The sequence below is a fragment of the Hyperoodon ampullatus genome (assembly GCF_949752795.1).
Source record: "Hyperoodon ampullatus genome assembly, chromosome: 6".
Classification (NCBI taxonomy): Eukaryota; Metazoa; Chordata; class Mammalia; order Artiodactyla; family Ziphiidae; genus Hyperoodon; species Hyperoodon ampullatus.
This window is the reverse complement of record NC_136919.1, coordinates 30,470,106-30,497,021: the sequence shown is the minus strand read 5'-3', so window position 1 is coordinate 30,497,021 and position 26,916 is coordinate 30,470,106. Positions and strand designations below refer to the sequence as shown.

At 43.4% G+C, this 26,916-nt stretch overlaps 1 protein-coding gene across 1 annotated transcript in view; it reads left to right on the top strand.

Moving 5' to 3' along the window:
- ABCA1 (ATP binding cassette subfamily A member 1) overlaps positions 1 to 26,916 on the top strand; it is a gene marked incomplete at its 3' end in the record, with an annotated part of 136,627 nt that extends 109,711 nt beyond the window's left edge. Inside the window, exons 29-50 of the mRNA XM_079705857.1 lie at positions 726 to 850; positions 2,117 to 2,215; positions 4,711 to 4,900; positions 5,897 to 5,991; positions 7,230 to 7,262; positions 8,645 to 8,750; positions 9,600 to 9,674; positions 10,610 to 10,779; positions 12,230 to 12,407; positions 14,465 to 14,580; positions 14,671 to 14,815; positions 16,446 to 16,569; positions 18,191 to 18,320; positions 18,591 to 18,711; positions 19,502 to 19,564; positions 20,192 to 20,298; positions 22,525 to 22,666; positions 23,066 to 23,200; positions 24,439 to 24,542; positions 25,151 to 25,243; positions 25,899 to 26,142; positions 26,776 to 26,916. Of these exons, the coding sequence (XP_079561983.1) occupies positions 726 to 850; positions 2,117 to 2,215; positions 4,711 to 4,900; positions 5,897 to 5,991; positions 7,230 to 7,262; positions 8,645 to 8,750; positions 9,600 to 9,674; positions 10,610 to 10,779; positions 12,230 to 12,407; positions 14,465 to 14,580; positions 14,671 to 14,815; positions 16,446 to 16,569; positions 18,191 to 18,320; positions 18,591 to 18,711; positions 19,502 to 19,564; positions 20,192 to 20,298; positions 22,525 to 22,666; positions 23,066 to 23,200; positions 24,439 to 24,542; positions 25,151 to 25,243; positions 25,899 to 26,142; positions 26,776 to 26,916 (2,736 nt within the window). The remainder of the gene's footprint in view (positions 1 to 725; positions 851 to 2,116; positions 2,216 to 4,710; positions 4,901 to 5,896; positions 5,992 to 7,229; positions 7,263 to 8,644; positions 8,751 to 9,599; positions 9,675 to 10,609; positions 10,780 to 12,229; positions 12,408 to 14,464; positions 14,581 to 14,670; positions 14,816 to 16,445; positions 16,570 to 18,190; positions 18,321 to 18,590; positions 18,712 to 19,501; positions 19,565 to 20,191; positions 20,299 to 22,524; positions 22,667 to 23,065; positions 23,201 to 24,438; positions 24,543 to 25,150; positions 25,244 to 25,898; positions 26,143 to 26,775) is intronic.

The window sequence follows — 26,916 nt, the reverse complement described above, 5'->3', positions numbered from 1 at the left end:
AATGGAAGGAGCTTAGAGTTTGCTTATAAAGTATGTACAAGTCATTGTTTTCAGAGAAGGTACAGGTGTAAAGTTTAAGGTGGTTTAGTAAGGATTTAGATTAATCATGCTTTTTGAGGCCATCGGGGGAAGAAATAGCTGCTGTTCCCTTTCCATGGAGACAGTGCTGTAGAGTGGTTTTATCAAAGTATGGGATCTGAATGGGTCACCTAGTCTGTCTGCAGATTACAAATGAGAAGACTGAGGCCATAGGGGATGTGACTTCACATGGATACACTTGTAGTAGAGACAGAACAAAACTGCAGGTCTTCTGGCTTCTGGTCCAGGCTTCGGCTCTCAGCTTTCGTCTGAGCTGAGCTGGGCTCATGGCCAGTGTGGTCTTTCTCAGGTTTTCAGGGAGAAGAGGGACCTGGTGTTCTAAGTCACCCTGACATGTGACCACTGTTTACTCTGAAGTTCTCAGCTCGGTGCCCCTGTCAGGGGGCCACAGCCTCTGGCCTTTTGTTGCCAGCTTCCAGAAATGCCCCGGAGGGAAGAGGTTTAGATTTCAGTCTCCATTGCTTCCAGCCTTCCAAGAATGCCTTGGTGGAGCTGCGACCTGTGCACACTAGAGTGATGGCTGGTCTGAGAGTCTGGCTGGACTCACAGGGCCTTGCCCTGTGGCCTTCTTTCTAACCCTTGTCCTTCGCCTGCAATTTCTCTTCCCTCCTACCCCCTGGTTATAGATTGTCCTGCCGGCTGTGTTTGTCTGCATTGCCCTGGTGTTTAGCTTGATCGTGCCACCCTTTGGCAAGTACCCCAGCCTGGAACTTCAGCCCTGGATGTACAACGAACAGTACACATTTGTCAGGTATGCGTTTGCCTTCTGCGCCCAAGGTGGGAGGAGACCTCAGGCCGACCAGGTTTACTGTGCTGAGGGCCAAGGGGAGGGGGACTCGAGAGTTACACAGGGGCATGGATTTATCAGCTGTGGCTACAGCCCTCACACAAACTCATGTTAGATGCAACGGACCGCGGTGAACAAAACCTGGACTAACAGGCCAGTCCTCTTACCGCATTTAAACTCCATTCCTCTTTATACGCTGTTGTGAGGAACATATGTGTTTTATGTAAGTAATCTGCCCTCGCAAAAAAATCTATGATTGAGCTATAATATATTTGGATTTTCATAGCTATGTCTTTATTCTGTAGTTGAACACATGGCTTCCATACACTCAGAGCATCGCACCTCCAGGTTCTTGTTTTCTGCATGATGCAATTCGTGTATTTATTATTTAGTCTTTTAGCTTATAGATAATAGCTAGCTAGCGTTTGTTTTTTAGACCAAAATACCAGCTACTCTGTAACAATCCAGCGCTTCAAACAAAAGGACAAAGAAATTTCTGCATCACGTTATGCAGGAGTTTTCCTCAGTCTCATAGTATATGCAGATCTTTTGATCGGGGAAGTGTGTCAGTGATGTCAAAGGGAAGCTTTAAAGAAAAAAAATATATATATGTATATGTGAACATGTGAATCAATCTCTTTTTGTCTAATCCCATGCTTCCTTCCTATTTAGTGCAGGTTTACTTTCTTCTTTCCTTTCCAAGCTGCTGACCTTGTATTGCCCGGGGCTGTGGAACACATGGGCTTGTTTTGTGTTTGTAACCTGTACCCATCATTGTTTGTGTATTCCAGTTATCCGTGCAAACATTCAGCCCATAAAATCAGCCTGCCCTTTCCTAGAAAATCCCTGTTGTCTATGCCTAATGGATAATTGTGAAAGTACTTTTGAAATACTGATCTTTAATGAATTCATGTACTTCACATTAAAATATATACGTAAATGTGTGTATATATGTGGGTGGGTGTGTACACATGCGTGTGCACATCTCTATACATATAACTTATTTACACGAGCTCCACTTTGGAGTGCTGTATGTTACCTTGATAACAAATATATGGCCAGAGGCTGAGTTCCTTGTGGGTGGGTTCTGTGTTTTATTCATTTCTGTTTCAAGAGTTTGGCACACAGGAAGTACTTAATAAAGTGTTTAATTTTAAAAAAATCACCTTCCTCCTCCCGATTCATGGTTTTAATGAGTTGCTGAGCTGGCTGCCTCTCATGTACCTACAGTAATGATGCTCCTGAGGACGTGAGCACCCAGGAACTCTTGAGCGCTCTCACCGGAAAGCCTGGCTTTGGGACCCGATGTATGGAAGGAAACCCAATCCCGTGAGTGCCACTTGAGCTGTGAGCCCCTCCGCGGCTGGCTTCTTGTTCCTGTCACTTGGTTTGATCTCTACACTGCTTTTATCATTTGTATGCCACATGATGACTACCATCATTTGCCCTTTGAAACATTTTTTATTTTAAAAAAGTTAATATAGTGATTTAATCAGACCATCTAGGAACAAACATAACAGACTAGGAGAGTCTTCAAGCATCTTGCCAGGCAAATGACTATAGACATTTGTTTACTGCTTTAGAAATGAATATTTAATTTAAATAGTACTTTATACTGATCCCTTTTCTCCAGCTCCTATACCTAAGTGCAGAGACAGGCTCCCATTATGTATAATTTGCAGTTTTGTTTATCAGCTTCTTCGCTCTAAAAGCCTGAAAAGATGGCATCGTTTTTATAAAAATGGACATTTTCTCCTTTCAGAGTTGCATATTTTTATCATATTCTCCTTCAAAGTCCTTTAAAAAAAAGTAGGCAGTGTATAAATAAATTCACTGAAATACCCGTACGACTCTAAATGTATATGGGAGGAAGGCATGGCCAGAGATCTTTGTGAGTAAAGACAATGAAGAGAGGTGATGAGCTTCCGAGAGAACCCAGTGATGGTAGAGGCAGGTTCAAGCTTCCAGGCTCAGGTAGGTTGTTAACCACAGACTGAGGAATTATGGAGAGAGTGGGAAGGTGTGGAAAGATTGGAGAAGGCCTAACTTGAATTCCAGGTTTTAAAGGGAAGATAGTGAGCCTGCAGGAGACAGACCAGTGAGCATACCACCTGTGTGTGCAAGGTTTTAGAACAGATTGCTAAAGGGATAGCCATTATGTACTTGTTAGCTCTTATCAGTTGAGTACTTACTGAACATTTGTTAGCATTTAATACTTGCTAAGTGATAAATCCTGACAGTATCAGTTCCTGAAAAACAAGGTGACCAAGGTGGAGGCGGTCAGAGATTTCACAGGACTTTTGATGAGATTCCACTTGGAAGTTCTCTGTAGGCTAGAGAGAAGAGTGAGATGAGGTAATAACACAGGTAGGTGGATTCATCACATGGCAGCTCAACAGTATGGACTCATAGATGGATGCCAGCCGAGGAAGGATCTGTAGGAGCCGGGTCTGCATTGAGAGGTGCAGGCCTGACATCACAGGCTCGCAGCCTGGGGGCAGAGCGCCCACTGACGTGTACTGGGGCCCGTCTGATGTAAGGGCCCCACCGTGGAGACTTTTAGGTTTTTCAGAAAGTAGTGAAACTGATCTCAGCCTGTGATCTTGTGAAGGTTTTAGAGCGTGAGCTTCAGGACGGCACCATCTTAGTCTGACTTTTCCATTTAGTCCAGGTGCTTTAAAGAGAGAACTAGCGGGCAATCCACAAAACTGTTCATTTGATAGAAGAATCGTCTAAAGACTGTGGCTCTGCTTCAAATTGTAGAGTTTTGAAAGGAAAGGGATGTTAGAAATGCCTTGTTGAAATGGAAGGGATGTTAGAAATGCCTTGTTGAAATGTGACTTATTGAGACAAGTCATTTCATACTTTTGTTTCACTAGTGGAGAAAATAGGCCCTGAGAGGGCAAGTGACTTACTGATGGTATCACAGTAATTCAGAGCTCAAGTCAGGCGTAAAGGCCTGTCTTTAGTTACCTGAGATGCTTGCAAACAACCTAGCTCTTCATGGGCCAACAACTGTCACCCCTATTCATTCCCCCAAATTCTCTACTCATTTTGAAACGTAAAGTGAATCCTGACACTCTCCACCAGGTTTCAGCACATTGAGCATAAAATGCAGACTCCTTCCAAGCCTGTGTCCTGTGGCTCCTGCCTCCCTCTCCTCCTCATCTCCCATTGCTCTCCCTCGTAGCTCATCACATTCCAGCCCCACTGCCTTCCTGTTGTTCCTTAAACGTAGAACACTCGGGACCTTTTCACCTGTGCTCGGTTGCTTCTGCTTGTAATATTTTCCCCCTGAATCCCTGCCTAGCTTGTTCTCTCCCAACATTTAGGTTTTGGCTGAAGTATACTCCCTCTTCACATGGTCCTTTCTCACCAGTCACTCTGCCTTTATTTTGCTTCACTTTTGGCTATCTAAGATCATATGGTTTAATTGTTTGTTATCGAACTCTTTCCTGGGAATACAAACTCCATGAAGGCAGAGACTTTGTCTTCTCACCCCAAATTCTCAAATATGCAGGACAGTGTCTGGCACATAGTAGATGCTCAGTGAATGTTTGTTGAGTGAACACATGGGTGAGTGATTGAATGCTGGTGATTGGATTGACTTGAGTTCAGTCTATGAGTGTTTAGGCCCTCTTTGTGTTCCATCATCCTTCACTGTAAATGAGTTTGTAGCTTACAAGTCTGTGGGGCGGATCAGATAACCAAGTGATGAGGGGATAGATGCATGTTTGCCGTTGTTATTAATTGGTCCTGTGCTCTGAGGCAATAGGAGAGGCCAGGCCCTCTTGGGTGATCCTACCTTTGACGTCCCTTTGCAGAGACATGCCCTGCTCGGTGGGGGAGGAGGAGTGGACCACCACCCCAGTCCCCCAGGCCATCACGGACCTCTTCAGAAATGGGAACTGGACGATGGCGAACCCCTCCCCCACCTGCCAGTGCAGCAGCGACAAAATCAAGAAGATGCTGCCCGTGTGTCCCCTGGGGGCTGGGGGACTGCCTCCTCCACAAGTGAGTCACTTTCAGGGTGTGACCGTTCAGGTGAGGTGCAGGGTGGGCTTGGAGAGAAGGAATGGGTGACCTGCCGTGTCAGGAGGGTCTCTTTCAGTCTTGATTCTTGTCATAGGGAAAAGCATGTGAGTTTTGAGAGAAGGGGGCTTGGAGCACATTGTTCCTGTATCTGAGGGAGCTTAGCCTGCTTCTCTCTTTTGAAGTCAGCCTAGTTTCCTTACTGGTTCGAGGTACAACCAGAATACAACACTCTGGATCAATGAGCTGTGGAAGGCATGCTGTGGACTCTCTGGTGTCACAGGACAGACTGTGACAAGCCCAGCTTCATCTCTGCCTCTGCCACAGATGAGCTGGTGACCTTGGACAGGTCACGCTGAGTCCCTGGGCCTGTTTCCTCACTGCTGAATTAGGGAGGCTCATCCATAAAACTTCTGTGGGTCTTACAACTCTGACATCCTCTGAAACTCTGAGTGTGGGAAACTGTTCTGAGCCATTTTTTCTGAGAATGATTTCAGGAAGAGGCTTGCTTTTGATGTCTCTCTGCTGCCTTATCAGCATCCAGGTTGCAGGGTGAGGAGAAGGAATTTCAAATGGTGTTGAAAACTTAAAACAGTCCTTCCTAATTACATTTCTTTAAAATAAGAGCTCATCTCTTCATCAGTATAACTCCAAAGAATTCACTAGGCATAGTCAATGGTGCTGCTCCCTAAAAACCTTCTGTAACCATAAAGAATGATACTTCACGGTCCAATGCTTAGTTGTTCAGAATAATTTGCTGGGGCTCTCCTTGGCTTGCCATAAGTGAATGGCCCTGCTGAGAGAAGAATGGACCAGACCTTGGTGGCTGGCTGATGGCAGAGCCTGGACCCTGTGGGCAGAGTCTGGTCACACTGTGGTACATGTTTGAGGGACATGTGTCATTGTTGTCCTTGATTTGTTTTCTATTCCAATTCTGGTCCATAAAGACACATGCACTTGGTTTTTCTGTGATAACAGAGAAAACAGAACACTGCGGACATCCTTCAGAACCTGACGGGAAGAAACATTTCGGATTATCTGGTGAAGACATATGTGCAGATCATAGCCAAAAGGTCATTATTTACTAAACTTGGCGCCTGCTTAATCATTACTGATCAGAGAAAGTAAAAGCCAAAAAAAAATAGTAGATTGAGTAGTGGGGGAGAACATCACATTTTGACCTGATGTTGTCTTTTGGAAGTTTAGGATATTCTTTCAAACTAGAAAAGATGATGGGAAGTATTATGAACATTCAGCTTCAAGACTGAGGTTGCGTGGTTCCAGGATGAAAATAAATCTGGATTCAAATTCTAATTCTGCTGCTTATTAGCGTTTCTGACCACGGGCAGCCAGTTATCCCATTAAAGCCTTAGGTTGTATAAAATGTGATAATAATGTTGGTCTTATTAGTTTGTCATGAGGATTAAATGAAACGATACATGTGAAGTACCTCTCATGGATGGAATTAATAATACTACATGGCATTATAAAGAGAGCCCTGGCCCAACTTAACGGCCTGTCTTGGCTGTGAGCCTTGGAAGAGCCATATAGCTTCCTGGGGCCTGGGATGGGAATCGTTCCTTTGTCCAGCATATCCGTGCCACAAATGCTACCTGCACACGCCCTCTTGGTTATCAGATTGACTGTCACTGTATTACAGTACTTGTGTTCATGTAACCCTTATTTTACATAATAGTGGCCCTACTGACCTTCAAAGAAATTAACAGGAGACATAGGAAAAAACATAGTATATGTAGGGGTCGGTATCATCCATGGTTTCAGGCATCCGCTGGGGGTCTTGGAATGTATCCCCTCCAGATAAAGGGGGACTGCTGTATTTAGTTGATGCTCAGAAAATGTTTGTTCTAGATTCCTTCCTATCAGCTTGGTTAGTTGGGCCCCTACGTTCGGAGTTCTAGTGACTTTTAATGACAAGGGTATGCTTGAATGACAGTTACTGTGAGTTTCCAAGAAAGAGGCATAACCTCTCCATATGTCATCCATAATTGACCTATTATTTTGAATTTTAAAAAGTTTCTAGTTTGATCACCTCTGTTGGTTTTTGAGCTGTTTTTAATATAAGGCATGACCTTCATATAAATCATAAGGTTTTAATATAGGGAGAAGGAAAGACATGCTGATTAGGACTTCTTTCCATTGGCAAGACCCTACAGCACCAGCCCGACCGCAGGGTTATTTCTGTCCCTTTGTTGTATCCTCAAGTAGATATTTACTCCTTTTGCATCATCAGGAATAGGATCAGTGTTTCTTTGGACTGATTTCTGGTTTCTTTGTCTTTGGCCTTCTGCAGCTTAAAGAACAAGATTTGGGTGAATGAGTTTAGGTAAGTTGACCTCGCTGTGCCTTCTTTTAATTTTCCTTGACTCCTAAAGTTCAGGAGGATGAATTTGATGCAGTTTTCTTGGATCCCGGGAAGTTGTTAGTTTAGGGATTGTTTTGCCGTTAGCATTTCTGCTCAGTGCCCAGCTGCCACTTCAGAGGGCTTTGGAATATTTGGCACACTGGTGTCCTTGAAGAGATTTAGAAGTTCCTTGTGGGTCTCTAGGGACTTGACAGGAAGCACGATGTTTTGAGGGAAAACCTATACTAGTTAAACTTACCAAATCAAATTCCTAGGAGTCCTAGCGACTCAAGGACAATTTTTCAGGTCATTGGAATAACCAAGGAGGTCTTAGATGAAATAAGAGGCATCAAAACCATCTATGTTCATTGTATTTCAACTCATTTATCCCTCTGAGGTTTTTTTTTTTTTTTTGCGGGACGCGGGCTTTTCACTGTTGTGGCCTCTCCCGTTGCGGAGCACAGGCTCTGGACGCGCAGGCTCAGCGGCCATGGCTCACAGGCCCAGCCGCTCCGCGCGGCATGTGGGATCTTCCCAGACCGGGGCACGAACCCGTGTCCCCTGCATCGGCAGGCGGACTCTCAACCACTGTGCCACCAGGGAAGCCCCTTCTGAGTTTTTTTAAAATAACAATGTTTCTATTAGAAAATAAAACCAGAGTTCCATCAGGATAGCAAGAATCATTCTCTCCTCTGCTGCAGTCAGGCTGTCTCCGACCCACCCTCCACCTCCACGCCTGCCCGTATCCCTCTAAGTTTTGAAGGAGCAGATGGGACTGGGGAAGAAAAGAAGGAAGGATCCTTGAAGTCCATCAGTTCTCATGAGAAATGAGATACCTTACATGGTTGCCTCAAAACTTGGCTCTTTGTCCCTGCCTCCCATCTTCCTTCTTTGCCTTTTCTCCAAGAGCCAGGACTTACTGAGTAACTGAGCAGGGCGGATGCAGGACTTTTCGTGGTTCTCCTGCTATGGAAGAGCCACGGCCTGTCTCTAAACCCTTTTAGGCCTCTCTGGTCAGTGTCTTCACTGCTCATTCTGACTTCATATCTGCTTGCTTCGAGACCCAAGTTCAGGCCTGAGCCACCAGGGGTGAGAGGAGCATCTGTGAGATGAATGAACATTCTTTCCTCAACATCTCAGATGTCTCACTGTATGTATAATCAGACCCAGGTCCCTCCCTCTTGGGCAGGAGACAGAAGAGTTAAGAGATTACCAGAATCCATTAGAGGAGGCCAAGGTGAAACTTTCTCTGAGCCTTACTCGGGTCCTACTTTGAACAGGCATTACATACTTAGGTGGTGTCTGCTGCTGAATGTTATTGGACCCCACACCACCTGTGTTTTAATATCAGGCTGTTCTTTTAGGTACGGTGGATTTTCCCTGGGTGCCAGTAATTATCAATCACTTCCTCCGAGTGAAGAAGTTAATGATGCCATCAAGCAAATGAAGAAACACTTGAAGGTGGCCAAGGTACAGTATCCATCCCAAGACATGTCAGACAGAAAATGAATTGCTAGTACATGGGAGTAGTTGGCAGGTAGATGATCACCTGGCAGCTTATTGTTTAAGACTTTCAAATACAAAGCCATCACTGGGCATTTAGTGATCTTGGGCCAGCCAAGACTGAGCTACTCAGTATGTTATTTACTATCTGAAAGTGCAGATGAAAAACAAATGCAGAGATTTTAAATCTCTCAATAACTTAAGCATAGCCAGTGGATAAATAAACTGGGCATCAAACATACTTCTCTGAAACAATCTCTGGTTAAACAGGAAATGAATCATTTTCTTTAAGCTGGCAGCTAGTTTTAGTACCTAATAAGCATTCACTTCATTTATCTGTATCTCAAGTTCCCCATTTCTAAGTTTGAATTGGTGGGGGTCAGATGATATGGCCTCTAGGGTCACAGACAGCAGGGATTGTCTTAGAGTCTGAATCTCTGCCCTTGAGGCACAGACCCCATGTCTGATGCATCTGCATATTGAGTGTAGTTCTGGGTCTTAGGAGGATGTCAAGGGAGCACCGTGAAGAACTCTCACCACCAGTTACAGCCAGACATCTACATCTTGGGACTTTGAGTCACAGGGTTTCCCTCTAGTTCTTTTAAGACCTGTGGCTCATGGCAACAACGCTGCTTTAGACTTCTGGTCCCTTGTTTCTCAGGAGCCAGTTATTCAGTGGCTTCAAGGTTCATTTCAATGAACAATGCAGTGGCAGTGTTGCCCTTCACAAGGTTGTCCCATTGTCCACAGACTCCAGACTTCCTGTTGCCCTCCCCTGTGAACCATCCCGCTGAGGCAGCTTTCTATCATTCACAGGACAGTTCTGCAGATCGATTTCTCAGCAGCTTGGGAAGGTTCATGACAGGACTGGACACGAAAAATAATGTCAAGGTAAAGCCCTTTGTTCCAATAGCTTTTTTTTTTTTTTTTTTTGCGGTACGTGGGCCTCTCACTGTTGTGGCCTCTCCCGTTGCGGAGCACAGGCTCCGGACGCGCAGGCTCAGCGGCCATGGCTCACGGGCCCAGCTGCTCCGCGCGGCATGTGGGATCTTCCCAGACCGGGGCACGAACCCGTGTCCCCTGCATCGGCAGGCAGACTCTCAACCACCGCGCCACCAGCGAAGCCCTCCAGTAGCTTTTTTTTTTTTTTTTTTTGCGGTACACGGGCTTCTCACTGCTGTGGCCTTTCCCGCTGCGGAGCACAGGCTCCGGACGCGCAGGCTCAGCAGCCATGGCTCACGGGCCCAGCCGCTCCGCGGCACGTGGGATCCTCCCGGACCGGGGCACGAACCCGTGTCCCCTGCATCGGCAGGCAGACTCCCAACCACTGCGCCACCAGGGAAGCCCCCTCCAATAGCTTTTTGATGAACAATAATCCCTATGTTCCCCTGAAGTACTTTCAGCTCATGATAACATTGATTCATGACAGAAATATCTCTTAATTTTACTAGTGAGGCTGTACAATATGATGATGAAGAGAACTTGCTTTGTCACCATTCACACCAGGGGAACTATTATGAACTTGACCAAGTTACTTAACCTATTTAAGCCTCAGTTTCCTAATCTATAAAATGCAGGCAGTAATCATGGCTACCTCAAATCTATGGTGTGAGGGTTAAATGAGTTAAGATAGCACAGTGCCTGGCCACACGGTCAGTGCTGGGCACACCCTGGCCGCTGTTACCTCTTTGCCATGTTCTCTGATCATGTTTTGTCTCGTGGTATGACTGTAATTTCTGGAGTGCACATGCATGTTTTGTGTGTGCACCTACTTCCGAGAGCAGGGTTTGGGAGCAGTACCTTGCACCTGGTATGTTTTGTTTCAGGTGTGGTTCAACAACAAGGGCTGGCACGCCATCAGCTCTTTCTTGAATGTCATCAACAATGCCATTCTCCGGGCCAACCTGCAGAAGGGAGAGAACCCTAGCAAGTATGGGATTACTGCCTTCAATCACCCCCTGAACCTCACCAAGCAGCAGCTCTCGGAAGTGGCTCTGTAAGTATCACTGTGTCTGAATCGGGAGAGGGAGAGGGTGTTTGGGGGAATCATGGAGCAGGGGAAGGAAGTATGAAGCTGGTTGTAGAGTAACAGCTGGGGAAACGGGTTTGTTATGGTGTGTTTGGGTTGGTCCAGGCTCTGGACAGAAAATGATCAGTTTATGAATTGGCTGGGCAGGGATTAAACTGCAGAAGATATATGACTCTGATATATTAAAGCCATTATTACATTTAGTGAATTCACATAAAGTAAGTTAAATTGTTAATATAATTCTAAAATATTTTAACTCACCCTTAACACAACGTTTAATAAAAAAATCAGTTTCATTTGTTTTGAAATCACTATTTTTTTTTTTTTTTTTTTTTTTTTTTGCGGTAGGCGGGCCTCTCACTGTTGTGGCCTCTCCCCTTGCGGAGCACAGGCTCCGGAGCGCAGGCTCAGCAGCCATGGCTCACGGGCCTAGCCGCTCTGCGGCATGTGGGATCTTCCCAGACCGGGGCACGAACCCGTGTCTCCTGCATCGGCAGGCGGACTCTCAACCACTGCGCCACCAGGGAAGCCCTGAAATCACTATTTTTAAACTTGGCGAAACATGCTTTTGTCGGCTTGTGTTTAATTCCTTGAGTGTGTGTGTGTGTGTGTGTGTGTGAGTGTGAAGTTAAAACCAGTATAATCTAGTTCAGAGTGTATAGCCTTTGAAATCATAGAGATCTGGGTTTGAATCTGGTTTCTAAACTTTCCAGATGTATGGTATTAAGTGAGGCAATTCATGTAAATTGCCAAGTCCGGCCTTCAACACATGGTTGATATTCAACACACGTTAGGTTCCTTTTCTGTATGTGGAGCATGGAACAGTTATTACTTCTGCTTTACTCATATAGAATATCAATATATGTCACTAGGATCTTTATACCAAGCTTATATAACATTTATGCAGAGAAATAGTTGATATTATACCCCATTTAATGGACTTATAAGACTATTCTTATAATAAGGATCTGATGGAATTTTTGTATGTGTTAGGTTGATATGCCACGAGCTTTTGTTGTCAAACTTATTTACAGCCAGAAATTGTTGTTTGAATAGTTTCAAACTAATATTTCTGCTTTATTAAGTTTTCAAGCTACACTACTCCCTTATGTGTGAAAATTTACAACTTGTTGCTCATAGAAGGTCAATAATAGTGGAACAAAGTGAATGCCGTTAGGCCACTGTTAGACTCCCTTTATAGTTTCATTTTGGCAGTAGACCCTTTTGACCTCAGTAGAATCAGTTTTGCACCTGAATTATCGAGTTTTTGGTTTTTTTTTTCTTGAAAATAATCATCTTTAACCCTGAATAAAATATATGTGGTGAAGAGATTTTTTTCCCCTGGGCTATGCTTCAAATATTTGTGTGTGTATATGTCCCTGATTGAGTCCTCAGCTGCACTCTCTGTCTGTTTCAGGATGACCACATCAGTGGACGTCCTCGTGTCCATCTGTGTCATCTTTGCGATGTCCTTCGTCCCGGCCAGCTTTGTCGTGTTCCTGATCCAGGAGCGAGTCAGCAAAGCAAAGCACCTGCAGTTCATCAGCGGAGTGAAGCCTGTCATCTACTGGCTCTCCAATTTTGTCTGGGACATGGTAAGAATGCCGGTCTGCTGCTGCTATATAAACCTCCATCAGGGCTCTGGATTGGATGGATGAAAGAGCTCCTGGCCATCAGCAGGAGGTGTTCTAGCTAGTCCAAAGATGAGCAAAAGAGGAAAAGGCAGGCACAGTTTTACACTTTCATGTGACCAAACACAGCCTTAAGCCCTGGGCTGATCTCACACCAGAGGAAATCTGTCCACATGGACTGCAATTCATACCACCACCACCTCATTCCCTAAGTGACAACTTTTCAAAGAAACTGAGGTGGAAGACTTAGTCAAAACTCAAAGCCAGTGCCTCTAACTTGTCTGATAGAGCTTTAACCTCCGGAGTCAGGGTGTTCTTTGTCTTACTAGGAACTCAGTCTGTCATTTGAAAACTTTATATGTTTTACTGGAAGCTTATCCATCCATTGCAAATCTGTTTTCATGCCAGCTGTAATATATTGCTTCTATTTGGACCAATATGGAGGACTTCAAAGAATTCTGAAGTTCTAATTTTTATAAAGTGGAGTTGAAATGTATCTCCCTGTGAGGTCCATTAATTTGTAGGCCACACAAAGGAAATTTAATTCTTCTCCCACTGGACAGCCCCTCAGACATTTGAAGACACCTGTCATTTATCCTAAGTCTTCCCCAGATAAGATGATATATGAGAACATACTTTGTAACCTCTAAATCACTGTACAAATGTGAGTGATGATGATGATGTCTGTGTTGATTATAGCAAGCCTCTCAGACTTGTCATTGTTCTGACCTGATTGCCTCTCTGTGGCCATGCTCCATATTGTTAATGAGCCATTTGAAAAGCAAAGCCCAGAATTAACATTATATTCAGGCTGTGGTCTGAATGTTTATGAGTCTAGAGGGAGTTGATCTTTATCCCATATTCCTGTTACTCAGCCCAAGGGTATTTCATCTTGGAAGCAGCACTGTCTTGTTGGCAACTTGGCAGTGAACCGTTTCACAGGTATTTTTTATGGGGTCTCTTTCACTGTATACTAATGCAATTGACTTTTTTGAACCTTTATATTTATGTACGAATCTAAAACTTGATATATATACATCAAACTTTATATATAGCTTTGTATATAAATATAAAGGTTGTTAAAAACATATATAAAATTTTATAGTAATCCCCGTTAAACTGAATTTTATGTAGTGTCCATTTGTTTTGGTTTTATCTTGATCCAGTAATTGCTTTATTGAGTAAGCACATACATACTGACTGCTCACTACGTGTCTGACTCTGCCAGGCACTGCAGATTCAGAGATGAAAAGATCAAGTCCCTGACTCAAGAATATCACTTATCTTCTTGTGTATTATCTGTCCCTCACTGCTTTAGAACCTCTGAAATTTGCTATAAGCCTGTCTTCATCTAAGTTGTTTGAAAAGCACATTTGAGTAGGATGAGACTGAGATGGAGAGCCCTGTGGTCTGAAGCTACAAATACTTCTAATAGCTGACAAGCCCACTACCACCTCCCTGCCTCTGCTCTGCCAGCTATGAATTCCTGTAATTGTCCTGTGGTCAAGTCTTTATTTCTGCATTTTAATGCTTGAGACACTGTCAGGACAGACTTTAAAATTAGTCTCAGTGTGATGAAACAGTTCTGACATTCATGTTATGAGTGCTTACCTCATAAATAGATCACAAGTGAGCTTGAACTTGGGCAGACGATAATACAGCATTAATGATGAAAGAGACCCAGTCGTCTTTGGGAAGAATAACAGCAGCTTACTTGCTACCTGGGAAATGGAAATTACTCTGACTGGGAATCCACCGTTCAGTAAGTTTACTGAGCGTGGCACCTTGGCTTATCTGTTGGAAAGACAGAAAGGATGTGCAGTTTATAAAATCAGCCAGGGGTAAAATGCTTGTCAACACGTATTGTCCAGTATTTTGATTAATAGTTCTTGTGGCTTCATTAATTCAAAGTTCTTCTTCAATACGTTTATCTGCCCTTTCTTGTCTGATTATGATGAAGACCTGAGATGTGTTGTACCTTTGACTTAGGGGTGACCTTGATTTCCTCGTTTCACTTTTAGTGCAACTATGTGGTCCCTGCCACGCTGGTCATTATCATCTTCATCTGCTTCCAGCAGAAGTCCTACGTGTCCTCCACCAACCTGCCTGTGCTAGCCCTTCTACTGTTGCTGTATGGGTAAGGCACCTCTGGATGGGGCCTATGGTATCAGATGTCAGGGGGAAGGCAGGGGACCCCCAGTGGACCTGTGTTTTTGTGCCTCACCAGGTGGTCCATCACACCTCTCATGTACCCAGCCTCCTTCGTGTTCAAGATCCCCAGCACAGCCTACGTGGTCCTCACCAGCGTGAACCTCTTCATCGGCATCAATGGCAGCGTGGCCACTTTTGTGCTGGAGCTCTTCACCAACAATGTGAGTTCTGCAGAAAGGGATGCTGGGATGAGCGTAGTGCTTAGTCATGATCTTATTCTGCTTGCCTGCGGTGTTGACACCAGGGACCACTCTGTCCTTTTGCAGAGTCTGCAGAGAGATGGGTTTGCATACCATCTCTCGCTTATCCTTTTCCTTATATGTCTCTGATCACATTTTTCTGTTTCCTTTGACATGTTCTTGTATACTCCTTTCTGTTTAAATGTTGCTTTCCCCAGTATTCAGTTCTCTGGCATCTTGTTTCCCACTTCAGATGCTCTCTCTGGGCGATGGCATTCATGCTGCAAGATTTCACCACCACCGCTTAGTGCCCCATGTTGTTCTCTCTCGCATCCATGCATACCTTTAGCCCCGACTCTCCTTTTGAACTCTATTCTCATGTCCTCTCTTGCCCAGTGGATGGCTCCATTTAGATTAACGGAAGGACACCCCAGACTGGCCATGTCCTAAGTCATCTTCCCCTCAGAACCCAGTATTTCTCTTGCCATTCCTGTTACGCTGGATGGCGTTACCATCCGCCCAGTCACCCCAGCTGGGGCAATATTAGAGCCATTTTATATGCTTTGCTTTTGCTTATTTCCTACATTCAGATGGTTACCTTGCCAGTTCCTCCCATTACAGATCTCTTAAACAAGGTTCCTTGTCCATTCTTGTTGTCATTGCCTTCACCCAGACATCTTAACTTAGCCCACAAAGCCTTTCAGAGGTGTACAACCCTTCCTTGACAGTTCCCACCACATTCTTTCCCAAGACATGGTAAGCTGTGGCCGAGTGGTTCCTTCAGCCCTCCATGCTCCTGTAGGCCTGGTTCAAGATCCCCAGCACAGCCGACGTGGTCCTTACTTGCATGAACCTCTTCATGGGCGTCAATGGCAGCGTGGCACTTTGGCGCTGGAGCTCTGCACCAACAATGTGAGATACTACCCGATTCTGTGACTCCTCTGTCACAGAATCGGGTAGTATCTCACTAACCCTTCATGACTGAGCTTGAATGTGAAGCTTTCCTCACCTGCCTTATGGGAGGTGCTCTCTCTTCCCTGTGCTCCCAAACCCCACACAGTTCATGCCTCCAGTACAACACATCCAATTATGTAGTAATTTCCTGTTTCCATGTTTCTTTTCCTCAGAGTAGAGACGAGACTATTTCTTATTAATCTCTGCCTCTCCTGTGCCCTGCCACAGTGCATCCAGCACATAGCAACTTACTCAGTTGTTGGGTATTTGGCCACTGCTGGATTGATGTATTCGAGAAGAATTTTTTTAACTCCAACAAAATCCTGAAACTGAAGTATTGACCCAGATATGAGCAATTTGCTTTTAAAATGCTAAGCAAATATTTTATGATGGATTAGCTTCTGATTAAATATAATCATGTTTCTAAACTTTGCTCATATTTCTCCCATACTCATAGCATTATTCCAAATTTTCTAAAGAGCAGAATTTTATTACGTTATATATCATCCTCTATGGCTACCGCTATTTATTGGTATCTGAATTCAAAGATTCAGTTTGACCTCAGGGAATCAAAATTTTTTTCACTTCCATATTTTAGACTTTGGTAAATTTTTAGCCTGAATCATGAAAGACAGTCTGTCTCTGTCTTATTTTTTAGAAGCTGAATAACATCAATGATATCCTGAAGTCAGTGTTCTTGATCTTCCCACATTTTTGCCTGGGACGGGGGCTCATTGACATGGTGAAAAACCAGGCAATGGCTGATGCCTTGGAAAGGTTTGGTGAGTGACAGTAGTGGCTGTAGGATGTTTTAATAGAGATGGCAGTTTGCATGGGCCTTGGTACTTTGGCCTTTGTTTTGGAAAGAGGGTGGTGACTGGGCACAGGACTTCACTGATAGGGCTCATGTCAGTACAGCTGGTTGTGGCATGGGTCATGTGACACAACCATTTGTCTGAAAGATGAGACAGTAATTTTGGAGGTGAGGAAAATATTGGCTTAAGCTTGGACCCAGTGCCTGATACCACTGGTGGGGTTTGCCAGAGTCATTGGAAAAGTCAAACCACAGCTTTGAGAATTAGATACAGGCCAGAGAATCAGAAGGAAAGATGCAAACTTCGGCTCTATTGGGAAAATCATGGACCTGCAGATGGGGTCATATATTACCTTTTACACAGTCTATAAAAAGGTAATTTACTGCAGCTCTTTCTACATTTAGAGTGTTTAAATTTATTTCTCCTGTGGCCACATTACTGTTCTTTATTGACTGGCTCATATAGCTAGATGGGCCATGTTATTTAATGGGCATAGAAGAGGGACTTTTTTTAAACTTGGAGGTACAAGGAGATATATAAGGATTTTAAGGAATATTTACATAAAACCAGATGAGTTGAGTCACCAGGTTACATTATATGCTATTGAAAGGGGCATCTTTTTTTTTTTTTGCGGTACGCGGGCCTCTCACTGTTGTGGCCTCTCCCGCTGCGGAGCGACGCACAGGCTCAGTGGCCGTGGCTCACAGGCCCAGCCGCTCCGCGGCATGTGGGATCCTCCCAGACCGGGGCACGAACCCGTGTCCCCTGCAACGGCAGGCGGACTCTCAACCACTGCACCACCAGGGAGGCCCGAAAGGGGCATCTTTTAAATGTGCTTTCTAATCTTTCTTAGTGAAGCTTATAATTTGTTAAAATACTGACCCTAAAAATTACCCTGGATTGTTTGCCTTTTTACAAAGGATTTTTGGCATATCTCTTTAAAATGGAAACATTAGGGACTTCCCTGGTGGTGCAGTGGTTAAGAATCCGCCTGCCAGTGCAGGGGACACGGGTTTGATCCCTGGTCCAGGAAGATCCCACATGCTGTGGGGCAACTAAGCCTGGGCACCACAACTACTGAGCCTGCGCTCCAGAGCCCACGAGCCACAACTACTGAGTCTGCGTGCTGCAACTACTGAAGCCCACGCGCCTAGAGCACATGCTCCACAACGAGAAGCCACCGCAATGAGAAGCCCGTGCACTGCAACAAATAGTAGCCCCCGCTCGCCGCAACTAGAGATAGCCTGTGCACAGCAATGAAGACCCAACGCAGCCAAAAAAAAATAATAATAATAAAAAATAAGTAAATAAATAAATCTTTTAAGAAAAATGGAAACATTAGATTTCTTAGATGAAGTTACAGTTCAAATACATGTTATCTCTGAAATTCTGATTGATACTGTTTCACAGTATGTTTCCCCAAAACCTTACCCTAAATCAGATTTGGAAAGTGGTGACTCCCTTATTTTTTCCTCCTGGCCACGGGCCATAAACATTGGTATTTCTAGGAATGTAGGCCTGAATTTGAGGAAGGGCCATGGTCTCTGGTGCCTCCATTCTGACTGGATCTCTGCATTGTGTCTACCAGGGGAGAATCGCTTTGTCTCGCCACTGTCTTGGGACTTGGTGGGACGAAACCTCTTTGCCATGGCCGTGGAAGGGGTGGTGTTCTTCCTCATCACTGTCTTGATCCAGTACCGATTCTTCATCAGGCCCAGGTGAGCTTTCTCTCAGAACTCACAGAGTACCTGGTTGATGGTCACGGAGGAGGAACACAGGGAAACACTCGCCGGTGGTGGTTGGATTGACTTGAACTCAAAGCAGATAATCAAACTGATTTTCCTAACGTGGGCATCTCCCGGCCCCCAGCACTGCCGACAACTCTGGAGTATGGATTTTACAGGACTGCTTTAGAAACTGGGTCTTTGACTTAGAAAATAACTTGAAAAGTTGATTTGTTTTTTTTTTCTTAATCTTTCCCCCCTAAGACCTGTAAAGGCAAAGCTTCCTCCTCTGAATGATGAGGATGAAGATGTGAGGAGGGAGAGACAGAGAATTCTTGATGGCGGAGGACAGAATGACATCTTGGAAGTCAAGGAGCTGACTAAGGTGAGGCAGTGAGGACAGGCTGTAACAACTTGTCTTCAATGTTTTCAGCTTTATCTGTTGGAAACTAGCATTTTGCTGACTCAATAAAAAGAGCATGCTTCCTAAAATGTGCATCTGTACCAAGTTTCTGTCAATTAAATTTTATTTAAAATACACCATGGGGACTTCTTAATTAAAGAAATCCTACTGAACATAATTATACTGTGAATTCTCATTCTTGAGTATATTTGTTTTTCACACATTTATGCATTAGTTATTAAAACATCTAATATTGTGTATCGAGGCAAAGCTGAAGTTGATAGAATAATGATTGATTTTGAGTTTCATGGTCCAAAAAGCTGGTAGATCTCCATTGCTTAAGAAGAGGGTCTGTTTCAGCCCTTTCTAGGTGCCAGAAGCCCAACAAATTCACTTTTTTGTAATCTGTTCAATATTTGCAATGTTTTGATAACAAATTATTACCCTGTAAAATTTAGTTTTTAAAATATCTACAATGTCTTTACATATTAAATGAAAATTATATAAATATTAATGACCAATATATTTTTTAAAAGTCTGACATTAGATTAAAAAATAAAAAGAAATTCACTTGTATTTTGAGCTTCAGGGTCGTTCAGAAGCCAGTTGCCACAGAGACAGACCAAGGCTTTAGCACATCACATGTGTGACTTAGTCTTATCGATGAGTCTTATTTTGTGGTGTGTTTAGGTCATAATTCCCTCTTCCACAGTTGCCTGGGACAGCTGTGAGTCACTGCAGCTCATGAATTTTTGCATTTTGTTTGCTGCAGGTATATAGAAGGAAGAGGAAACCTGCGGTGGACAGGATTTGCATTGGCATTCCTCCTGGCGAGGTAAAGACACTTTGTCTACCTTGTGTTTGCCCCTATTAATTCAGACTGTCTCTACTGCAATCAAACAATAATGTCCGTAAGGGGTTAAAAGTGGTTTTAAAAGGCTTCTCCATTTATATCTGTGTGGAGCAATCAGTCATTGAAAGGATGGGGGCCCCATATATCAGCAATTTGGGATAATCTCAGACAATGTAAGAAAAGTATGCACATCCAAAATGTGATTTTGTGATCCATTTCAGGTGATAATGAAATTCAAATAGATTTTAAAAGATAGATTTTCTCCTTTCTCGTTTATGTGGGTATTCTTGTATGCCCTTTAGCCAGATTAGATGGTGAAATTTGACTTGTTGGCTTTCATTACTGTTTTTCACACATTAACTTTGGTCTTAACCTGATGACTCAAATAATATTTACAAATACACCCACACTTTAAATGGTTTCATTATAAAACATATGTTTAAATATCTATATGAGTTCTTAAAACCAAGAAAATAGTTGACTCTTCATTAAGAATGATGTTTTAGGATCATGTTACATGAAAATGAAGCTGAGGTGACTATGTTATAAGGGTCATTTATATTCAGATTTTTAGTAGTTTACTTATACAACTTACCCAATCTTTTTCAGTGCTTTGGACTTCTAGGTGTCAATGGGGCTGGGAAATCATCAACTTTCAAGATGTTAACGGGAGATACCACTGTTACCAGAGGAGATGCTTTTCTTAACAAAAATAGGTGAGAAAAGAAGTCTTTGTTTTGCCACAGACTTTTTTTAAACCTTATTTAAATGAATATGTTGTTATTTTTCTGATTATAACAGTACTGTGTAGTTTCTAAAAATGTTGAAATATAGTAAACTGTAAATAAGAAAATAAAAGTCATCCATAGTCCCAGTACCTAGAGATAACTACTATTTACATTTCATTTTAGTGTCACTCTGTTGTTTTTTAACAGTTTTATTCAGGTATGATTTACATGCCGTACAATTTACTTGTTTTAAGAGTACAACAAATGACTTTTAGGCAATTTACAGAATTGTGCAACCATTATCACAATACAACTTTAGAACATTCCCATCACCCCAAATCTCTCTACTTTATATACACATATAAATATATTATAAAATTGATATCATACTATATCTAGATTTTTAAATTAGTTCTTTTGTTGTTAATGACTGTATTATATTTCCCAATGGGTTACGTATTCTAAGATGTAGAATTTTTGCTGCATAAAATGCATCTATGTACATGTACCTGTAGTTTATTTCACCAATTCCTTATTGTTAGACATTTGTTCCTGTTTTTCATTAAATATGTCCTTGTATTCATCTTGATTGTTTCCTCAGGGAAAATTCCTACAAGATAAAAGGTTATCTATATACTTGCCAAGTTGCCCTCGCTAAAGGGTGTGCCAGCTGTTGGTGTCACCATGGGCTGTTATCCGAGAGTGCACAGATCACTAAGCAGTCTGATCATAAGGGGTACAGTACACTTTAGAGTCCTGTTAGGCAATGTTACTCTCGAGCACTCGAAATATGTGGGACTTCTCTGGACTTTTTATATGGAGAGACGGTACAAGGCAGTGGCTTTCAAACTCTTTGATCATGACCCATAATACCAAAATCAATACATTTTACCTCTCAACCGAGTAAATACACAAAAACACATAAACAGGCATGTAGCTTAAATAAAAGTTTTGTAAAACATTACCTACTTTTCCTGCTTGCCATGCACTCTGATATTTCTTATTCTACTCTCTACGACACCATTTAAAAAATACTGGTTGTGACCCACTAAATTTATTTCACAACGTACTAATGGGTGGTGACTCACAATTTGGACAAGGGGATGCTAGCCAATAAAATTGAAAAGAGCAAGGAACTTAATGTACTTATGGCTCTCCTCTGCATCTTACACGTTTTTTCAGTAGCAGTGTAAAGGAGGTTTAAGAAAACAGAATTTCTAGAATAGTTGGCCTAAGGGTACACACCTGCTTTCCCCATCTTGTTCCTAGTACCAGGCTCCTGGGGCACATAGCAATGGCAGCAATAACTGGCCCAGACTAAGGTGTGTCACAGTGCCTGGTTCTGAGAGCTGGTGTGGGCAGTGTAGCTGTGAGGTCCAGGCACAGGGTCTGTGAGCGCCTCAATCATAATTCTGGAAAAGGCTGGATCTGGGAGTACTAATTTATATGCAGAGAGGAATGAATACTGCTGATAGGCCAAACTCGTGGTTGTCCAGAGGTGGCTAAACTGCAGCTATCAGACTGGATGTGACACTGAGCTTTCTCCTACATTAGGGATCCTTAACCCGAGAATGGCTTCATAGGGCCTAAAAACTACCCCCACCAATATATGTAAAAGTGCGTCTGTAGGTATATTTTTTGTTGTCATCAGATTCTCAGAGGGTCTGTGATCAAAAAAACCTTCAAAACCAGGAAGATTCCTGGGTTGAGTATTTAGTGGGACCAAGGGGTCTGGATCATGTTATGTGCAAGTCAATGTATGGGCAGCAAAAAGCAGAGGAAGTCACAGCGAGTTGCTGAGCCTCCTCTGACGTGAATGGAGCAACAGAGCACATAGTGCATATGACTGGGCCACAGAATCAAGTCAGGGATGGACACTTAGTGTTAAAGTCCCAGGATAGTGTGACTGAGGCTGTTGATAAAGATGGTGCCACAGCTGGGATGGACTTGGGAATTCTGAAATGGGACTGAGCCTGCAGATTGAGGTGCTGGGGGAGCCAGGTGCAAGGACTGGGCAGAGTGTAGGCCAGAACCCTGACTTCCAGGAGGGGCTGGCATCCTGGGGGCAGAAAGGCTGTTCCTTCAAGCTATAGCAGGTGTGCTCGCTGGTATGTTGGTCATGCACAAGCACTCTTTATAGGAATATTAGGCAAGATGGTCTGATCAGAGTATCTAAATGCTTAAAAACCTGACCAGTTTTGTTTTTCTTTGCAGTATCTTATCAAACATCCATGAAGTACATCAGAACATGGGCTATTGCCCTCAGTTCGATGCCATCACAGAGCTGCTGACTGGAAGAGAACACGTGGAGTTCTTTGCACTCTTGAGAGGCGTCCCGGAGAGAGAAGTCGGCAAGGTACCATGGGCACCGGAAAGCCAGGCTGTCTCCCTTGGCATCCTAACAGTGTACCTTACGGCTGTGACCTTCACACATGACCATCGGCTTCAGGCTGTTCTTCCTTGTGGATGCAGCAATATGAAGTGCTGGCTCTTCGCAGCTCCTTTTAGGGTGGGAAGCCGTGGTGGCGGTAGGACAGGGATAGGTGAACTGGCTCACACCGGCAGGCAGAGAGGGAGTGCCGCTCCTACCCACGCGAGTCCCTGCCCCCCTGCTGTTGGTTCCTCCACACTTGCCAGGTCGTGATTGTATAGAACCTGGTCCTACTCAGTGAAAGAGTTTTCATACGCAAGTGTAAGAAAGCATGATAAAATTCCCAAACCCAACAAAGGTCAAGATGCTTTTTATCACCCTTAGGTTGGTGAGTGGGCAATTCGGAAACTGGGCCTCGTGAAGTATGGAGAAAAATATGCTGGGGACTATAGCGGAGGCAACAAGCGCAAGCTCTCGACGGCCATGGCTTTGATTGGCGGACCTCCCGTGGTGTTTCTGGTGAGTGTGACTGTGAATGGAAAACTTTGTTCTGGCCTGAATGGAAGACACCTCTTTTCTAAAGTCCTCGATGTCCAGGCCATGCATGACTGGCTTGGCAATGGCAAGCCCCCCTTCCCCGACGAGGAACAGCAGGGCAGCCTCAGAGAACCAGAGGAAAGCTCCCTCGCCCCTCTCCTTGACACACATTGGGGTGGCTCTGACATGCCCTCAGATGCTCCAAAGGAGGAGATACTCCGGACACCTTGTTTCTCTAGCATGGAGAACCCCAACAGGTGCAGCTGAGGCTGGGTGTGTGATTTGACCTTTCTCTGGACCATTCTATATGCCATCTATGTGTTCGTCCCCTGAAGACTGAGAGTGTGGATACAGCTTCAGGATCCCCAAGGTAGCACCTGGGTCATAGTTCCTTACATACAGACAAATGGAAAACAGAAGGTCAGACTGACAGTGGCCCTTGACCCTTTTTCTTCTGTAGAGGAGACTAGCACTGAAGTTATTACAGGAAGAAGCCTTGGGCTGAGGCTTTAAAGTTATCCAGACTATTTGGATTTGGAATTTGTTTCTCTAAAACTAGCAAGTACAGTATAACCGGCTAAGCCAGAGTGAACTGGAATTAAAAAAAAAGAAAAGAAAAGGAATTTTACCCAAACCTTAAACTGACTTCAGTATCAGACAAAAATAATTTTTAGTATATACTTGTCAGTCATGAAAAGATGGTTGAAACTAAATGACTTTTCCCCTTCCCTTTCTGTTTATTTGGAGAAATTTCATTTCATAAAAAATTAAATTTGAGTTTTCTACTTCAGTGACACATGTGTAAAAGTGAACTGGTTGCAAACAGTATGAAATATTCTTGTATGTAAGGTCTGGTTCTTTGGTCCATCAAGAAATAAATAGAATGGTAAGTTAAAACTTAGGCTAGGGCTTCCCTGGTGGCGCAGTGGTTGAGAGTCCGCCTGCCGATGCAGGGGATACGGGTTCGTGCCCCGGTCTGGGAAGATCCCACATGCCGCGGAGCGGCTGGGCCCGTGAGCCATGGCCGCTGGGCCTGCGCGTCCGGAGCCTGTGCTCTGCAGCGGGAGTGGCCACAACAGTGAGAGGCCCGCGTACTGCAAAAAAAAAAAAAAAAAAAAAAAACTTAGGCTATTTCAGAGATGCTTCTGAATTTAAAACCAAACCTATCTTTGATTTTTTTTTCCCAGCACATAATAGGGCTTATTTTATTCTAATTACAGGATGAACCGACCACAGGCATGGACCCCAAAGCCCGGCGATTCTTGTGGAATTGTGCCTTAAGTATCATCAAGGAAGGGAGATCAGTAGTGCTTACGTCTCATAGGTCTGTAGTGAAGACTTAGCTTGGCTTTTTTGTTGTGTAACTTTTAAGTTTTCCAAGTACTATATATGATCATTGTATAAAAAATAGAAAACACAGAAAGGCAAATAGAAAAAAAAATTATGATCACCTGACATTGCATCACTAGGAGACAACTATTACTGTCATCGAGCAATATATCTTTGCAGAGTTTCCCTATGCAAATCTATACACAGTGTATGTTTTTTACAAACAAAAATGCAAGCTTTAGCATATATACTAAGTTCTTTTTCCCTTAACAATACTGAGAACATTATTCCAAGTCAGTTAATTTAGATGTGTCTTCATTTCTTATAGCTATTAGTGAATAGTATTCCATTAGGATATACCCTAATTTATTTAACCATTCCTCTTTTGTGTAGACATTTGGATCATTTCCAACTTTTTTCACGATTATAAACGGCACAGCAGTGAACAGCGTTTTCCCTACATCTTCTTGTATTTGTAACAGGATGCAGTTACGCCCTAGGAAGCTGGGGATCTGTTTCTTTGAAATGCCAAATGTCATGGTGATGTTCTGATGGTTATAGGAGCATCTCTCTAAAACTAAGCCTCATTCTGTTTTCCCACAGTATGGAAGAATGTGAAGCTCTTTGCACTAGGATGGCAATTATGGTCAATGGGCGGTTCAGGTGCCTTGGCAGTGTCCAACATCTGAAAAATAGGTAACAAAGATGATATCTTTGGGATCCCACATACTGAGAAACTGTGTATTTATTCTTTTGTGAGTGTATACATGGTGGCTCTAAAATAAAGGGAAATAAACTGAACAAGATGGTATAGTGGAAAGAATGAGGACTTTGAGGTCAAACAGAGCTGCGTGCAAATTCTATCTTTACCTTTTATGGGTAGTATGCACTTCGGCGAGTTATTTAACCTCTCTGAGAGGCAGTGTTCTAGGAATATCTACTTTCTAGCTTTGTTATAGAGGTGTAATGGGAAGATTTATATGTGCCAGTAAGGTTAGAGCATAGGCTTCAGAGTCAAGCACAAGTTGGGTCCACACCCTGGCCCTACCATTTCTGAGCTACGTACCACGAGCAAGTGACTAACACTCTCGGTTTCAATTTCTCTGTAACATCTGACAGACCTCACAGGTCTAGGTGAGGATTAAATGAAGTCATGTCTAAAGCCCTCGGCAAGGCAGCTCACATAGAATAGCTATTCAGTACATGACCACTGGTTCCTGCTCTCTGAAACTTATTTCTGGTTCTGGCAGGGACCTCTCTCTTTCATGGCCCAAGTGGGATTCTGAGTTAAATATCTTTTGAGAAGTTTCCCAAGGGTCTTCCATTTGGACTTTCTTTTTCCTGCTTTCAGGTTTGGAGATGGTTATACAATAGTCGTACGAATAGCAGGGTCCAACCCTGACCTGAAGCCTGTCCAGGAGTTCTTTGAACTCGCCTTCCCAGGAAGCGTGCTGAAGGAGAAGCACCGGAACATGCTGCAGTACCAGCTTCCCTCTTCACTGTCTTCCCTGGCCAGGATCTTCAGCATCCTTTCCCAGAGCAAAAAGCGACTCCACATAGAAGACTACTCTGTCTCTCAGACAACACTTGACCAAGTAAGCTTAGAGTGTCAAAAATAGATTTGCTTTTCAGGGTGAGGCTTCCTGCCACTTCTCCACCCCCTGCCCATTGTGGGCCCTAGCACAGTATAGATGAGCTGAGCATGAACTCCTGATCTTCTACTACTAGTTATGCTTTTTACCTAACCTCCCTGAATCTGAAAAGGGAGATGATACTACCAACTTCATAGGGTTAATGTGAGAATAAATTGTCATAATAATCATAAAAACTGTAGTTTTTTATTGAGTATCTGCCACGGGCAGGTATTATGCCAGGTGCCTTATCCCATTTAAATTAGATAACATCAGGTACCAAATAGATCCTGGCACTTAGTAGGTGTTCAGTAAATGTTAGTTTTCAACCCACTTCCCTTTAATCAGGCCTGTATGAGTCAAAGTAAATAGATGATTGAGCAGTTGGTGATTTGGGGGGCAATAATAGAAGGTGAGTTTTTTAGGTTAATGCTTTGTTAAGTATTCCCCTCTCCCTCCCACACAAAATTTTCTAGTTAATCTATTTGTTCTATTTATTCAATCTCGTATTCTCTAATTTTCATGTGGGGAAAAATGCAACTAGAATAACGAGAGGAAGTTAGAGCTATTTATAAAGGTCCACCTTTATTTTGACAGGTATTTGTAAACTTTGCCAAGGACCAAAGTGATGATGACCACTTAAAGGACCTGTCATTACACAAAAACCAGACAGTAGTGGATGTTGCAGTTCTCACATCTTTTCTGCAGGATGAGAAAGTGAAAGAAAGTTATGTATGA